Source organism: Mya arenaria, chromosome 5 (assembly GCF_026914265.1).
Source record: "Mya arenaria isolate MELC-2E11 chromosome 5, ASM2691426v1".
NCBI lineage: Eukaryota > Metazoa > Mollusca > Bivalvia > Myida > Myidae > Mya > Mya arenaria.
The window spans coordinates 35,978,777-35,996,762 of NC_069126.1; the positions used below are offsets into that span (position 1 = coordinate 35,978,777).

The following is a 17,986-nucleotide window of genomic DNA, read 5'->3' on the forward strand; positions in this document are numbered from 1 at the left end:
ATCTACCTATTTACTATTGGAAATGTATATTATTGATTTTAAGAGGTTATTTTGTGTACAGAAATTGCAAACACTATAGAAACTGAGAGAAAAAGCAGACTACATAGAAGTATCAGGAGATTGCATACAACACTACAATTAATAATTAAAAATGAATAAATAATTGAAGTCTCACTGTGAAATCCATTTTAACATTTTATGTTCAGAAATTGTGTGATGTTGATAATGGCTTGATGTAGAAATTATAAAAAAAAAATTAACAGTTTTACTGTTGACAATAATTTCTGGTTTTGGCATATGCTTGAGGGTTCAGTTTCGCCCTTTTTACTGTGAATTCGAAGAGGTTGGAACATGGTACGCTGGAAAACAGAATTTGGCATTTTTTGATACGCAGACTCAAAATTATTTGCTATCAATTAATACACAAGAATATAGAGGGCAAAAAAGGAATATTTGGTGCAGATGGATTACAGCCTAATGTCCCAACAAGAGTGTTGAGTTCAGCTATGCCAGCCAAATGGGTCTGATAGGAAGGCAGGGCAAATAATCTCAAAATCCCTACCCCCAGGGTAGATTGGAGATTCACAGTTGTATCATAGAGAAGTAATTTTAAGGGACAACCAACCTCTGTTTTGCTTTTGCATTTCATCTAAAAATAATTAAAGAATGAACATTCTAACCAGAATGCCTTACAGGTTAGTTTCCAGTTTGGCGGTCCTCACTAACTGGAATTAATGTATTGAAGATTGTGAAACAAATTATTTTGTGTAAGCCCGGCAGAGGTTAAAAGGGTCATCAAAGTATTTGGCAAGGGGTAAGGACGGCAGACCCCATAATTACTGGACAATTGATTTTACACTTCTGGGGACACTAAACTGAACTCATTCCACATCATAGGCTGATTCCGGATGAGGCATTAGACAGGGTGCAATTTGGGTGAGCAACTAAGAATGTCTCCCCTTTCCAAAGAATATGAACTAAACATGGTTTTACCGAGTTAATGAGGGCTTGAGGTCTTTTCCCAAGGATATATTTAGCCACTTTTGAAATGGTCTGATATGATCCATTCAAGTCCATTCTTTTCATATTGTTTCTTGGATATTTTAACATAAAATTGCAAACTTGAATAATTAGTGCGCATTACAAAATAAATATTCTATAAGTATTACAATTAATTGTTATTGTCAAAACTTCTTGTTAATAAGTTCAAATCACAATCGGTATTCAAAGTGCAAGATAAATTTAATAAATATAAAAATGAATTTTCGTATAATTTTTAAGTGTTTTAAGATTTATCTGGGAGGGCGATTATTTGTTACTGACCTGTAATAATTTATTTATTATTGATCCAATGCTTTGTAACCTAACATGGTAAGGTAATGGTTGTATACAACCTTTGATTTTCTTTCCCATCGATTTACTTTCGGTACAACAATCTCCATGGAAATTGAACTGTCAACAAGATGGCTGCCGATCCAGAAAATGAAAAATACTATCTTGAGCGTATCCTTTGTTCAAATAGAATTGCAAATTATTAATTGGCAGGGCATGGCTTTAATATATAAAACGTCTTATTGTAAGTCAAATATGGCAGATTCAAAACGAATGTGATTTTTTATTGAAAATGTAATGTATTTTCGCGAACAAGAGCACCTGTCAGTTGTGACTAAGTTACTATACTTTTACTGTTAACTTGCGCAAAAATTCTTTCGGTTCGATCCTCAAACACCAATATAGAATATGGGATTTTTTTACCAATTTCCATTGCTTATAACAAGAGTAAATTGCCATTTTTAATACACTTGTGATGACTGATCTAGATATAATTATTTATCCAAAAAAAGTTATATTTCTTCAACATAGCTGCTTGGGCCAGTTTACATTTTTTATCTTAAATGTAGTATGTGTTCAAGCCCTCACAAAGATCACACCCCTCCTCTGAATATTTTCTTGTTCCAGAAAGGCAACTTAAGGCCAGGATCGAGGGCCTGGATTAGTTCATAAAGTTAATGAAGTAAGGAACAAAGAACATGTATGTGAGGGTAAAAACCAGCTGTTCATTTAGTTAAGTCTGTTGAGCTGTGTGTTTTGTTTGAGCCCTGCACATGGCACGCTTTTTTTCCTCTTATTTACTTTATATTAAATAACTTAAAAACTAACTGTAATAGATTATGGTATTTACCTTGACCATGTACACAGGTGAGCAGCTCACAGTCGACTCCGATGATGAGTTTGAGTATGAAGAAGTTCCTGTTGATGAGGACTTTGTTGCACCAGGTATATATAGTGCTGTTAGTTACATACTTATACAGCAAAACTGAACATTATCAGTTCAGGGCATACATGTAGCAATTTTAATGTGCAATTTAATTTTAATGACTTCAATTGATGTTTTTTTTATGTGAAAATATTGCACTTTCTTGCATTAACATTTACAGTTTATTATGGTTAGTTATTAGATTGATATATAATGTAGTATTTGATCATAATTTTTTATTCAGTGTGATGCTATGAATATGTTTTTAAATAATTTGTATATTTTTGAAATGCCTCCTTAGATGACCCAACCAGTAAGTATTGATAAAATGGAACAAAAAGTATATTTAAATATTGTGTGGGTTTGAACACAGAGAAATATTACATGCATGGTCACCCAGATACATCCAAAAGTATATTTTCTTAAGAAACTTTAAATTGTGCATCAGGCTGTCCAAAAAGTTGTAAAATATGCTTGTGCATCAGGCTGTCCAAAAAGTTGTAAAATATGCTTAAAAACCAAATACAATCAGTTTACTTTCTTAAAAACAATTGCTTACTACTGTTTTATAATATCGAAAAATATACTTTTGGAATCAGAAGTAATAAATGGTCATTGTGCTTATAAAAATATATAGCATGTATACTTAAAAAAACACAACATTATCAGCTTAATCATGCTGCATAATTATTTTTTATCTGTAATTGCAATCTGTCATTTAAGATTCTTCCCCACAAATTATTAGCTGGTTTTCCTAAGAAAAACATGTTCAGCGATTGTCATAGATTTGATGACATCATTGTCTTCATGCAATAACTTGAACCTTGACCATTACACCAAAAATGTTTAAAGGGACTGTACACCAGATTGGCACCAAAAAAAGATTTTTTCTGTAACATATCTCAGGACAATTATCTAATAGAATGTGTTACGCTTTGATACCAAAATGTAAAAAAAAATTGTGACCGGATTCGAACCCGTGTCGCCAAAATTGCAGTCCAGCGTCGTATCCACTGAACTATGATGGCTTTCTCTAAGTGGGTGACATAATTAAGCTAAACACCTACCTCGGTAATATCACGTGATAACACCGACTAGCTAATCACGCATAAGGAATGAATTCTACCTGGTAGACATACCCAGTAATCTTTTTTAATGGAAAAATAAGTTATAACTGCTAAACTTAAACAAACTGTAAACTATGTGGTACTTCAGTTAGTAAGTTTCAATGCATTGTACACATCGATGCCAAGTTTATGTCAGTTTCGACAATTTTCTTTTTTTCGCTTTTTTATCATATGGAGTACAGCCCCTTTTAGATACTCACATGAAACTTTATAAAGAGACTGTTTGCAAACATTTAGGAGGCGTTTAACTCTGATAAACAGTTGTTTGCCCCTTTTAACTTTAAACAACAACAAAAGATGAGACTTAGCTCCGTATGACTTTGTTTTAATTCAAATATGTTCATTCAGATGACTTCACAATGCTTATGTTCACCGTAATCACATTCATGTACTACTTAACTGTATTTCACAAGTGAAACCACTGAAGAATTCCAGTGTTTAGTTCACCATTTATTTTATATATTACACGCTTGTCGATGTACGTTGTTGCAAACTATCGGGTAATTTAGCTGTACTGCCTTAAATCACTCCCCTTTTGCTCACAATGCATGCAAAATCATTCTCGGTCACTCTCAATACAAAAAAAAATTATTGTGTAATACGATTAAGATTGAGTATTCTTTCATAGATTGGACCATTTATAAATAATAAACATCTTGGTACAAAGTTAACATGTATTCTTGTATTTGATTATTTTACATGTTTTTAATAATAAGCTTAGCTGTTTTATGAGGAAAATAATTTAATGATGAGCTCAGCTGTTCTCCTAATTTAATGATAAGTTTAATGATAGTCAATACTATTCTAAAAGATATATTTTTATTGTAAATATGTTCAGAAACAGTTATTCAGTTTCCTAGGAAAGGATGTTTACGTCATATTTAAAACAATTTGAAAGATATAAAAGGTTAGAGTGCTACCAAATAATTTATTTTAAAAATGTTTTTAATTTTTGATGGTGACTCTTTGTTGGCATCTCTTTTACTGTTCACTGATGTAGTATTAGTACTAAATAAAGCAGAGAGTAACAGTGTACATTGGGTAATCCCATAATGGGTGACTGAAGGCATTGATATACAGGGTTCAATGATGTTAATTGTTTTAATTACTTTTGTTTACAGAGCTAGAAGAGGATCTGGAATTTGCTGTTCGAACAATTCGGGATGTCAAGGACGATGAATCAGCAACTGTATGGGTTTTTAAAATATTGTTTTATTAGGCCACAGTAGATATAAAGTTTTTTTGTTGTTTCTTACCCACATTTTAGATGTGGGTGGGTATTTGTTTCTTTTTTACCTCCCTATTATTGAACACCATGTCAAAAAAATATGACCATCTTAGAGGCTAGTATAGTTTCATAGAGTCATAGGTAATTTTATGCATTATGTTGCTACCTTGAAGAGAAATTACTATTTTATTAAAATACATAAAAGTTTTTGTTCCAAGCTAAACTGATATTTCATTTGTTTACTAATTACAAACTTTAACTCTAAAATGTTGACTAGACTTGATCCTGTTCTTTCTACTGTATTATAAAAAAAGTTTTAAGTGAATTTGAATTAAAAGCTCTTCACTTTTACTTCAGATGGAACTTACTTCATTTAAATGATATAATATGAGATGTGACAAAACTTGTATTTTTTGCTTGAATGAAGCGGATTTTTGGAGTTTTGATACAAAATACCATTGATTTAAAACATTGGTTTCTCAAGACCACACTCACACCAACAATGTGATTAATATGGTGTTGGTATGACTTGTTTTACAATTGTTAAAAACGTTTAGGCTAAACTTTTTACACTAAAAAATATTTTGTTCACAGGCACGGAAGGAGGCATCACAAAAGGCTCAGGTGACAAAACATCCAGAGGTGGTTGATGACTTTGTACGGAACTTTCTCGTCCGAATGGGCATGGAGAGGACCCTGGATTGCTTCCAGACAGAGTGGTATGCTGAAGCTGTGATCAGTATTTATATATAGCATAGCAATATTAAGGAGCTGCTAGTGTAACACCAATGTAGGGCCATGGCGAAGACCCTAAACTGATATTGGAAGGAGTGGGATGCAGATTTGATGTTGTCAATCTATACATCATGGACAGTAAACATCAGATTAGCTCTGTAAGGCATCTGTATAACATAGACCATTGAATTGACAGCTTCAAGTTTAATGCTCCTATAAGTGAAGACCGAAAAAACAAAACAAACTTGATGTGTCTGATAATGGGTAGCTAATTGTCTCCTCTTGTTATAAGAATATCCTAATATAATACATGTTTACTGCTGATTTCAAATGAAAGAAAACAAACAATTGGTAGGCTAAGTGAGAAAAATGGCTATAAAAGACCTGCTAAATTTTGTTTATGGTTTAAGATGTTTACCATTGTATTATTAAAACATTCCTTGGTTACATTCTGCAGGTATGAGCTACAGCAGCGCGGCTACCTACATGAGGAGGATGTGGGCGTCGTTCCGGACATCTACTCACGCAACCAGAACCTTGACAGTGAGATCAAGTTCCTGAAGGGGGAGGTTGAGAAATACAAGGATGCTGCTCTGTAAGTGAACATTTTAGTTTTCTACAGTATTTCTACAAATATTTACATATGTATGGTTCTGTGTAGCAGTAGTTAGTCTACTTTTACTGCAGTCAAGAGATCCTATTCAATTCAATTCAGCAGTGACTTTTTGTTACCGTATCCTTAAAATGTAAAGCATACTGGGCCCCGATAATAGGATATCTTGGTCGTAAACCTTATGACTCAGTCAATGGCTCAGGCTCAATGGTAAATGTCCTTACAATATTTTAATTGAAAGGCAGCTATTGCCTAAAAGGGAGTTACGCCTTGAAAGTGACATCGATCTTAATTGAAATGGGGCCCTCCACTTTAAGACAGTCTTAAGCTTGTCTGTTTTTGTGTGTTGTAAAAAAACTTATACCTTGGCCATAACTAAAAAAAAAATCAAAGTACATTGTATACATATTGCCAGAGACAATACACACACATATAAGCTAACATATAGCTTTATTTAAATATGGAGTTATGGCCCCAGTTAGACTTGAAAAAGCTTGTTGGTTTTCGTTAGCAAGCGCTTTCGTTTAAAGTTAATAATATGTCAGACACACTCCCTTGATATGCGTTTTCTTTTTAATGTATTTCCTATAATGTTGTTGTTTGTAAGTGAAACTCAAATGCATTGTTTAAGGGAAATGACATCAAAATAAAGACAATGTCACATTCATGTTCAATGAAATACAGTTATATGATTTCCTGTTTACAGTAAAGCAAAGGACCTATATGTGAAGCTGCGTAAAGAACGGGACTACCACCGGATGCATCATAAACGTGTCGTCCAGGAAAAGAACAAGCTCATCACCGACATTAAGAGGTACACTTGTTTAAGTTACAATTAACATGATGCCAAGGGCACTCTGCTTGACGGAGTTTGTTTGTCAGAGATGCTCAAAGTACTCCATTGGATGATAAAATCATGTGCTATTATCTTCTTGACCAAATCTAAACCCTCGATTGATTAAATAAATCAGATCTTGGCTCTGTTAATTTGGATATTGCTAATAGCAAAGAAATGAACACATTTTGCTTTGTTTCTTTCAAGTCTGTACATATTTGCCATGGCTTTATAGGTTTAAACAATTACTTAAATGTAGGTTGCACCAGAAAGTTTAGATAAATCTGGCGATGATCGTTAAATAAGCATTGCTAAATGACTGTAAATCAGCATTACAAAATAATTGTAAAATTTGCGTTGCTAACTTATCTAGGAATAAGCATTGTAAAATAATTGTTAAATTAGAATTGCGAAATTATTGATAAATTAGAATTGCAAAATGATTGCTAGAAAAGAATTGAAAAACGACAGGCAAAATGACAGTTAATTCAAGCATTGCAAAATGACAGGTAATTTAGCATTGCAAAATGACAGGAAATTTAGCATTGCAAAATGACAGTTAAGACAGGTAATTTAGCATTGCAAAATGACAGGTAATTTAGCATTGCAAAATGACAGTTAATTCAAGCATTACAAAATGACAGGTAATTTAGCATTGCAAAATGACAGGTAATTTAGCATTGCAAAATGACAGGTAATTTAGCATTGCAAATTGACAGGTAATTTAGCATTGCAAAATGATCATCAAATTTACATTGCAAAATAATTTTTAAACAAGCATTGCAAAACGATTGTTTAATTAGAATTGCAAAATGATTGTTTAATAAGAATTGCTAAATGACAATTAGTTAGTATTGCAAAATGATTAAATAAACATTGCAAAACAAAAAAAAAATAATACCTTAAGCACTTTTAAAATGATAGTTAAATTAGCAATTGTAAAATAATAGTCAAACGTTAAATAAGCATTGCAAAATAATTGTTCAAACAGCATTACAAAATGATCGTTAAATTAGAAAAATTTGCAAAATGAGTAAATTAATGATTGTTAAATAAGCATTGCAAAATGATCGTTCAATTAGCAATGCAAGATGCCTAGTTGCATAATGCAACAGATTGTCAGAAAACTAAAAGAATGTCAGTGTTTATAAAGATCTATACTAACTGGTCTAAAAAATATAATTAAATGTTCCATTGACATATTATTTTACCGATTATTTCATCATTATTTTCTCTCATGCAGATTAAAGCGCCACTACACCCAGTATGAGCCGACCCTTCAGCAGCTGAAGAAGAAATACGAGGTCGCAATGAAGGAAAAGATGCTGTCGAAACTGGAGCGGGACCGTGCCATGGGGCAGGTCACTGGCCTGCAGAGCACACTGAAGAGTATGGAGTCATTTAAGGGTGGCAGCGCTAAACGAGGTACAACACTTTTAGGCAAAAGTGTGCATTCAATGTAGATCTTAAGAATTACTTCTTAAAACGACAGAGAGTACTGAACATGGATTACCCAGTAAAAAAGTTTTTAAGCGATTTTGGGCTGCATTTTTTTGGAAGAATAATTCTAAATAAACACTATTGCAGCTGGTGAGGCAAGTTTGATGGGTTCGACCATTCAAATCTGCCTGGGTATGGTTATGCTGACAGTGTATTGTTCCCGACAAATTTGGTGCTGAAACTCAGCAGCGGTTCCCAATCAAAAACCAAACTGAAAATGTTATTCCCAAATTGTTTTGGAAAAAAGCCATTATATATAATTGAAGAGACAAAGTTCATGTCATTCTTTTATAAATGTTTTAAATTGTTTATTTCTAGGCAAAATTAGTATTCCCATAAATAGAATTCCCAATTTAAGTCAAATGAACACAGCTTTTCCAATCAGATAGGCCCTGACACCCTTTCCAATATGGTTGAAAAAACCATCTGGCTGTGCCGATAGGAATGTGAGGGTGATTTCTCTTTCTAATTCAATTTAAATTATTTTCTTCAGCTGGTGAGGCCAGTATGATGGGTTCGTCCACGCGCATCTGCCAGAAGGGCGGGGTTGCGGTAGATGTTGAAGGGCGGGGACCAACTCAGAGACAGCTGCAGGTAGAGCGGACCATGGACGTTCAGGAACTGCCAAAGGACTTCAAGAGACATGCAAATGTAGGTGGAGCGGAATTATCAAGATCTGATGCATTGATAAGTGACAGATGTAAAAAACATAACATGCTAAAAAGCATTCCCTTGTTTACTTCTTTCAAAAAGTATAAAAAAAGTAGATTGTCAAATTAATATTTAAAAAATTCAGCATTTATATAATATCTTGCTAATACTAAATAAAGCAACATTCCTTTCAGGACTCTGAGTTCCCACATGATATGGGTGTAAACCCGTACCTCGGGATGGCCAAGGTGCCGTCCGGTCACCTGGCGAGGTCTGGGGGATTCCGATTGTCCAATACATTCCAGGCACACTCGCACCCCATTAGCGGGTATGTAAAGCTCATGTCAAGGGTGAAAGGAGAATGGTTTGTTGTGTCATTAAAAAAGAATCAAATAGAACCTTCTTCACTTTCACTCAGTTTTTTAATTACAATGGTTGATGTTTGATGTTAAATTCTACAAAAAAACAGCTCTTATTCTCTAATTTTCATTTTCACTACCTTAGTGGTAAAGATTCGTGGAATTGCTAAATATTTATGTTGAAAAACCTAAAGAAATAGTGTCAATAGCCACATGATCAATTTAACTATTTTTAAATAGCGATTTTATCTTGTATTACAGATTGGCATTACACCCGCGCAAACAGATCCTGGCCACGAGCAGCGATGACAACACTTGGAAGATGTGGGCGGTGCCAGGGGGTGACATTATAATGACGGGGGAGGGGCATACAGACTGGGTCTCAGAGTGTGACTTCCACCCTTCGTAAGTATATCATTATGCATCTATGATAATGTGATGTGAACTGTAGTATGCAACCTGCATATGCCCAGTTCAGCTGTTGATTTTGTGTTGAAAACAGTTGGCGACTGAAAATCGTTTGTAACCTTGTCACAGTGTGGGAATGACATGTAATTACAAAATATCTTTAATCTGTTTCTAGCCATTTAAGCCATATTTAAACTTTACTATTCAATAAAGTTAACTGTTTTTGTTACAGAGGCACAAAGTTAGCTACATCTAGCGGTGATACAACAGTAAAGATCTGGGACTTCTCGAAGGCCGAGTGTGTGCACACTTTCACAGATCACACACATGCTGGTACGTCCAACACTGCTTTAGCCCCAGTACTATAAAGAACTAATAGTAGTTGATTTTTGTGGAGAAATAAAATTTTGCCTTTTTCTTGCTTCAGTAGATCAACAAGTTTTGTAAAACAATATGAAATTAGGCTATAGTTTTTTTAATAAAAATCATAAAAATAAAAAAAAAGTGTTCAAGAAAAATACCCATGATTTGTATAAGATTTTTACAACCTGAACAGAGCTGAACATATGGGCATCATTTGTGTTAATTTGCTTCAAAATGCGCCAATTAGATATAAAATCAAACATCTGTTCGCATCAGTATCAATACAAGTACCATTAATATGATCAATTTATCGTTGTTTGCCACTTAACCGCTGTAGAATAAACTTCTACACAGTAATCTCCCTTGATGAGCATATTGTTTTATAATACAAAAGGATAAGTTCCCTTTGTATTATAAAACACAATGCTCATGTAGTGCTTTGTAGTGGGTTTTTTTATCGATTAAAATCTGCATTAATGATAAAGCCTGTCTTGTATGTTAAATAAATGTACATGTATTGTGCAGTTCAGTGTGCCAGTACACTTAAACAATTGCCATTACACTTTATTAAATGATGGGTGTTCAGTACACTTCTGTAGCTCTGCCTGAAGTTATTGTTATCTAAGTGTAAGATGGGTTACCAATCATAGGATTCATGTACAACTGCATGTTTATTTTCTCCGTCCATTCTCCAGTTTGGTGTGTTAACTGGCACTCTTGCGGGGACTTCCTGGCCAGTAGCTCAATGGACAACACGGCCAAGGTCTGGGACCTGAACAGCGTGCGGTGTCGCTACACGCTCCGTGGACACACTGACAGCGTCAACAGCATCGAGTTCCTGCCCTTCTCGAACACCCTTCTCACATGCTCTGCTGATAAGACACTCTCGTTGTGGGATGCAAGAACAGTGAGTACAATCATAAATGAAATGAAATAAAGATTAATATATTGATTTTAAAAACTGACCAAATTTATTGAAGTAATTTCTTAAGAATGAAAACATTGTTTTCGGCCAAGTGCATGGTAGCAATATCTTATCATAAATGTATCAAATTTTATGCACATATTTCAACATTTAAAATTTTTAATGCTCCATTTTTTTTTATTTCAGGGCCTCTGTGCACAAAGCTTCTATGGACACATGCATTCTGTCAACTTTGCTACATTTAACTTGAGGGTAAGTAATTTAATTCAAGTTCAACATGGCAAAGTCAATAGTTAAGTAATTAAATGATTGTGTCTCCGACTTGTACTACAGTGAAGAATGGACTCAATTTCAACCAATGTACGGCAAGGATAATTCTGTATTAACAAACAGTAATTGGCATAAGTACTGCTAACTCATGATTTGTTACTCTATTATCCAGCATACGAATTACCCCCACATTTCATGTTATCCAAGGAGAACTCTTGCCTGTGTTTGAACATGGGAACTAACCTGCAAATGTTTCTTTATTTTGACATGCATTTATTTTTTTCCATATTATAAACAATAAGGCTATTAACTTGCACCTAGTTTTTCCATTAAAATGAAGCCATTAGGTGTTAAAGCAAGTGTTTGAAGTGGCAACATATGTTTGTGAGAAATTGTTTAAATCAATGTTTGATTTCCTTAATCCAGGGCGACACTGTAGCTTCATGCGACTCATATGGCACAGTAAAACTTTGGGACGTCCGCCAGGGGGCGCCAATGGTCAGTGTGGACTGTGGCCCACACCCGGCGAACCGTGTGGCCTTTGATCCCGCAGGGCAGGTGCTTTCAGTTGCCAGCAACGACAGCACCGTCAAGATGTATGAAGTGGCCAATGGAAGGGTATGTTGTGTTGTAATTATATGTCTGACCAGAGATTAAAAAACAAAACAAATACATACAGGCAACGTAAGCGTTACTAGTATCCTGTTTTGTCTTCTGGAGTTATATCAAATGTGACAGTTAAAACAGCTACAATGCTTTGTCTTCAGAATATTCTGTAAAATTACTCAACTGACCCTTCAACAGTAAACTTGCATTGTTCAAAATAAAGCAATATTTTGAAAAACCTGATAATAGTGGATCAATATGCAACTGATAATTGTTAATAATAAAGAGTCTATTTTCATAATAACACGGGTAAATCAATACATTTAACTTGTCATCTGCATGATAACCAAGTGTTTATTCAACTGTTTCATTGCAATGGTATGATCCTCATTATCTACTTATTTTAATAGAAATTTTGAATCACTTAAATTTTAAAGTAATAAGTTAATCTAATTGATGTTTGATCTGCTTATTCCAGATAAGTTCCCTTGTTGGACACGAGGATGCTGTTCAATGCCTGATATTTGACCGGTCCGGCGAGTACATGGTGTCTGGGGGCAGTGACTGTACAATCAGAATCTGGTCATAAAAAGACAGCGGACGAGCTTTCAACACGCTTCAATAAACACTCAATAGTGATATTGTCTTTAAAATTTGTAGACATCCATTTTACTTACAAAATAAATTGGACATTTAATAATTTTTGTTGTTAAATTTTCTGTTTGAATTTTGCTGTTCTGAAATTTTTTGCTGCGAAATGGTTTTCCTTTTGAAATATGCAACCAAAAAATTCAACACATGCTAAATTTATTTTTAAAATGATTTACTGTTATGTGTTAAATTGTGATCTGTATCAATTAAAATTTAGCACATTGTCTATGTCTGCTAAAAAAGTTTTTGGTTCAAAACTGCCATGGAAAAATCTGTTTGTATTTTGTATATTTTATGATTTAGTCTGAAATGTTCATGCTCTGTTAAAGAGTGATGCAATTCTTTTGTACATATGGTTATTTTAAAATGTATACAAATTCTTTATTGTCTGTGATAAAATTTAAACTTACGTTGAGGAATTAGATAATTATTTAAAGTATTAAGAATAAAAGATAAAACATCATTTTTGTACTTTTATTGTCTTAAACTATTAAAGCCTTTAATATAAACATGTGTAAACTAATTACCAGTATAGGCACTCATTTGGTGATTTTTGCCTAGACATTAATGTGAGCAATTTCTATACTACTTATTTAAAACCTTGGACATTAAGGCACGCATGTTTCTTACCCGCGCCTCCCTTACAAATAAATAATATGCACAAATAGTTTAACAATTTACAGAATTTCTATAACATCAGAAATGAAGTTCTGAGCATTTTTTAAATGAGCATATAACTATGTTTCAAATCATGTTGAAATCACAATTAAAATCATACAGCTTTTATTATTACTGCAGTATATTAATCAGGGGTTTTAACGACTGGAAATTGTCAATTCTGAAAAATAGCCGGGGTCTGGTGAGAATAAGGGATTCATGTCAAAAGCAGGGTAAAGGGACTAAGACCTCTTTTGAATTTGTTTCCAAAGTCATCTATATTCATAATTATCAAGGTACTTCCAACAAATGTACGAGCAAAAAACAATCTTTACAACTAGTTAAAAGCTGTCAATAGTTTAAGCCTGGAATTATAAATATTCTGGTTTTCCAAAGCTAATCCTCTGGAACATGCAAAATTATACCGTTTTAATATACACATGTTACTTTGAAAACAATAGAGTCATTGATCTGTTACATGAATTTCAAAAGCTCGAACTTTAACTTTTATTTGTACTGGCATGGGAAAACCTGGTTATGTGAATTCTGAGTTACATCTATTCTGGTTTCAAGATTACTCCTGAATTTTAAAACCCCTGATGTATATAAATATATATATCTAAAAGTGAATAACAACAGTCAAACATGAAAACTAGAGCTGTCACAAAGACAGTGCGCTCGGCTATTATGCAGCTTTTAAGTAAAAAGTTTGTAAAGTTTAGTGAAACATGCATGGTTCCCTGTAAAATTCGGTAGCATGCAAAACCCTAATCCAAATTCCTTAATGGAATAAGAAAAGGGCCGTTAATTGCATTTTATGGAAAATAGAGTTATCTAACTTGGTTATTAATGCAGGTTGGATGGCTGAGTACCATTGTGAAAAGTCTCAATGCAATACATCAAGAAGTTGCTGGTACCTGTATGCTTACATGCAAAACCTTAACCAGAATTTCTAAAGCAAATAGTATAGGGCAATTTATAAACATCATAGGCATGGTAGAGTTATCTAACATAATTATGTGGCTTGAATAGTTGGGAACACATGTCTAAACTTTCAATGCAATACATAAAGTATTTGCTGAGATATTGACTTAAATAATGGTTAAATGCAAATACTTAACCAAGGTGTGACGCTGACACCAATGCTAGAATAAAAAGTCTAGGCTGTATAGCTCTCCTTAATGTTTGAATAGTAAAACTTAAAAATACAACAGTTATTATACCCGACCATAAAAGGTCAAATCCTATTACACCACTGCAGATAAACCAATACTAATATGTGTCAAGCAATGCATGTGGGTTCTCATTATCAATGTCTGCCCAATATGGCATGATTAATGGCAACTTCTCAAACAAGGGAAGTAACAACGGTTTAATCAACTGGAACAGGTGGTTAGATCCCTTGGCTGACAAGTGCAAGCCATCATTCAACATGTCTTCCCAACCCTGAAATGAAGAGGAACATAGATTTACATCCTGTTAAGGTATTCAACCAACAAAAAAGGTAATTAATTGTCTTATTGTTGATTGCATACCTAACATAAATGTTAGCAGTTTTACAACAGTACTGTACAGTACAATAACAGCTGTAAGTTACAAAACTATATCGGGAACAGTAAAGAATATGAAAATTGCTTTCCAAAATTGTTAAAGGAAAGCAGTAATTGATATTAGAGAAGAGTTCTAGTATACACCTGGTTGGATTAAATAAGTCAAATTGTTTTATTATTCAAGCTATACTGTGAACATATTTGTTTTATCAGCATAAGTAGCATATTTTACTCTGATTACTCTTTATAGAATTCAGTTTTAGCGAATTCTATTTCAGGTGACAATAATTAGTGTCTGTGTATACCATAATGTTTTATATTGTGCAAGGATTATGAATTTAGAAGATCAGACCCACTACATTTGTCATCTTTCTCCACAATATAGACTTTCAATCACCTAATGTTTTATGCATTCTCAAAGATTATGAATTTACTAACTTAGGCCTTCTTTTTGTGACCATAATTAACAATATATAAGCATTTGATCCCGATATATATGCATATAAAAATGAACTAACAACATCAGGCTGGCATCATATGCACTCATCATCAAAAAAGCTTGTTTTTTTCGGCCATGTACAATCGATATTCAATTTGTTTACCAATGCCCAAAACAAGGTTTTCTTTCACTTTATTTCAATTTCAGAAGTGTTGTTTGAAAATTTCTTGTTGATTGTAGTTGAAATTTAACAGTTAACAGACATGATAATTCCCAATTCCATGGTAAAGTTAATTTTCTCAAAACTGAAAAACTATCCAACATTGGATTGCTCAAAACCCTGTGTGTGAAATACAGAATTTAAACATAACCCACCTCTTGCGCCATCATGGAGCTATAGAGATCGATAGATTGAGTCCCAAATTCCTTAGCTACGGCCATACTGGCTTGAGCATAGGGCTTGGTGGCTGTGTTGTATTTCCCAAACGGAATACCTGTAACCAAACAAATACTTACTTAGCTGTATAATCTGATATGCTTTACAATGTAATAACATGTTAATCATCATTGTGAGAAAATCTTTGTAAAAATAAAATAAGATTTTGGTAAAAAGATTAATAAAATAAAAGCATGAAGTAAACTGAATCGAGTAGGACAATCTTCATATCTGCATACTATCAGAATGTCACAAATCACAAACTGAATTAAAAAAATATCAATCTTATATCTTAAGGCTGGTTTTCATTGCCTTTACAGTGATTCTAGTTGTCGTTGAAGAAGAAAGCCCACAAATACATGTATATCTTTAGAAAGACTATATTCAACCTAAACAGTTATTTATCAACATTTTCAAATTTTATGGGAAAAACAAAGCAAAAATTCCCAATTCCAAGGGTAGGTCATTTTCCCTACTGAAAAAACAACAACCTGCATTTGTCGATTTGATAGCTAAAAATATTGTGTGTAAGTTATAGAATTAAAGCATTGTTCATCAAACTTACTTCTAAGGCTACATTCAGCCTCCCACTTGGAGTCCACACAACTAGGCGGAGAAATGACAGCAATCTTCTGCCTCTCAATACCGATGTCCTGAAATACATCAATAAAGATTTACAGGCATGGCGGTGACGATGGCTAAGTGGTACATGGTTTATATTTCTAATATCAAAAAAATATTTTCAATTATCTATTTTATTACCTTTTATCAAAACAAAAGTGAGGGTCAGGATTTAAAAATAGGATAGATCAGGTAACCACAATCACAACATTATTTTATTTTTTGGCCTTACAAGCAGATATTGTAGGATGTCTCTCATGTTTTGTGAGAACTCCTCCAGAGGCACATGTTGTTTTGGACATCGAACACTGTCCACTGAATCATTGGCTCCAAGGAAAACTGTTACCATGGCAACAGAACTTGCATCCTCTTTTGTGATCAGTTTTGGCAGAATGAGCTTACACCAGCGTGTATTGTATCCTGAGAAACCCCTATTCACCACATCACATTTTCTGAAATAATAACAAACAAAAATCGCAAATGTTGAAAAACAAGAGCCGCACGAGCAGGTGTCAACACTGGTCCGTTTCTATCAAATGATTATGGAGCAAATATGTTCCATCAAGTATTTATATCAGAGTGACTGAACTTTCAACCCATACATAATTATATATATTTGCAAATTCTCACATCAAAAAATTGTACCACTTTTTTATTATTTTATATCTTAAATGGTCTTCAATTTATGGTCAACGTTATGACATTTTTGCTTTAAAATATACATATTTTTTTATGTAAAGACCATACCTTTGTAAACATGTATGAAGCCAACTTACCTTTGAAGGAAGTCGGCTATAAGAGCAGCCCAACATCCATCAGAGCTATTGCCATACTGAAATGACATAAGGTGCGAGTAGTCATTCTAATTTTTTTATTTTTTTAAGTATGACTAATGCACCAGTCAGTTGTAACCACGGCCCCCCCAGGTCAGGGGGTTTACCGGGGATAGCCGGGGAAATGGGCCGTGTTTTTACCTTTCAGGTGGCCCCGCAGGGCTGGGTGAATGCAGTGGTTTTGTCTTCGCTCTAAATATAGCTGGGAATGGGCTCGTCCCCGCAGGGTGATGATTTTAGCTGGGGTTGGCTGGATCAAAAGTCCCCGCTATTCCACGGACCTGGGGGGGGGGCCGTGGTTACAATTGACTGGTGCATAAAGATGAGTGTTCTCATCAATTAAAGGGGTACATCACATTAAGGTTTTGGGTGGTCTGGAGGTATTGATACCCCGTCTATATATAGGGGTATCAATACCCCCAGACCACCCAAAACCTTTATGTGTCAGATGTACCCCTTTGGTTATCATATATAATACTGTTAGTTTTCTTAATACATGTATATACACACTGTACCTCAATACCTGGATATACAATATTGATCTTTATCAATCATCTATTGTAACTTTGTAACCTTTCGTAATAAATAATTTAAGTTTAATATCTACCTGAGTGAGTGAATCTCCAAATAAAAACACTTTAGGCCAAGGCTTTGCCATGTTGCTGCTGTTAGTAGATTCACCAGAAATTGATCTCTGCAGAGACGGCCAAGTCCAGAACGAGTTTGCTGGAAAATACCGTATTGTCAGTAGATTTTTTACCAATAATAGTGAATAGCGGGCTCTAATGGACATTAGAAAATAATTGCTTTCTCACGTTCATCCGTACTTCATTGATTATTAATTAGTTTATGGATTGTATCCCACTTAGTTCACCGCATGACAGTCATCCAGGGAATGCCGGTCGATTTTAGACCAATCAAA

At 34.1% G+C, this 17,986-nt stretch overlaps 2 protein-coding genes across 4 annotated transcripts; one reads left to right on the forward strand and one right to left on the reverse strand.

The window, feature by feature from the left end:
• The first annotated feature begins 1,440 nt into the window (after nucleotides 1-1,440).
• Nucleotides 1,441-12,991, forward strand: LOC128235181 (sperm-associated antigen 16 protein-like). The gene is made up of 15 exons (XM_052949927.1): nucleotides 1,441-1,503; nucleotides 2,200-2,277; nucleotides 4,506-4,573; nucleotides 5,207-5,331; nucleotides 5,805-5,942; nucleotides 6,667-6,774; nucleotides 8,039-8,220; nucleotides 8,789-8,946; nucleotides 9,141-9,274; nucleotides 9,567-9,710; nucleotides 9,946-10,046; nucleotides 10,772-10,983; nucleotides 11,188-11,253; nucleotides 11,698-11,889; nucleotides 12,356-12,991. Exons 1-15 carry the CDS (start codon nucleotides 1,464-1,466, stop codon nucleotides 12,464-12,466), a joined length of 1,857 nt encoding a protein of 618 aa, XP_052805887.1. The 5' UTR covers nucleotides 1,441-1,463; the 3' UTR covers nucleotides 12,467-12,991.
• Nucleotides 12,989-17,959, reverse strand: LOC128235182 (isoamyl acetate-hydrolyzing esterase 1 homolog). Of its 3 annotated transcripts, none has more exons than XM_052949929.1 (7): nucleotides 17,892-17,940; nucleotides 17,672-17,790; nucleotides 17,008-17,063; nucleotides 16,464-16,683; nucleotides 16,176-16,263; nucleotides 15,550-15,668; nucleotides 12,989-14,631 (listed from the first exon to the last, which is right to left on the reverse strand). In XM_052949929.1, exons 2-7 carry the CDS (start codon nucleotides 17,720-17,722, stop codon nucleotides 14,458-14,460), a joined length of 708 nt encoding a protein of 235 aa, XP_052805889.1. In that variant the 5' UTR covers nucleotides 17,723-17,790; nucleotides 17,892-17,940; the 3' UTR covers nucleotides 12,989-14,457. The 3 variants fall into 3 exon arrangements, with proteins under 3 accessions (XP_052805889.1, XP_052805890.1, XP_052805888.1); XM_052949930.1 differs by having other exon boundaries at nucleotides 17,880-17,930; XM_052949928.1 differs by having other exon boundaries at nucleotides 17,672-17,959.
• Between the last annotated feature and the right edge of the window lie 27 nt (nucleotides 17,960-17,986).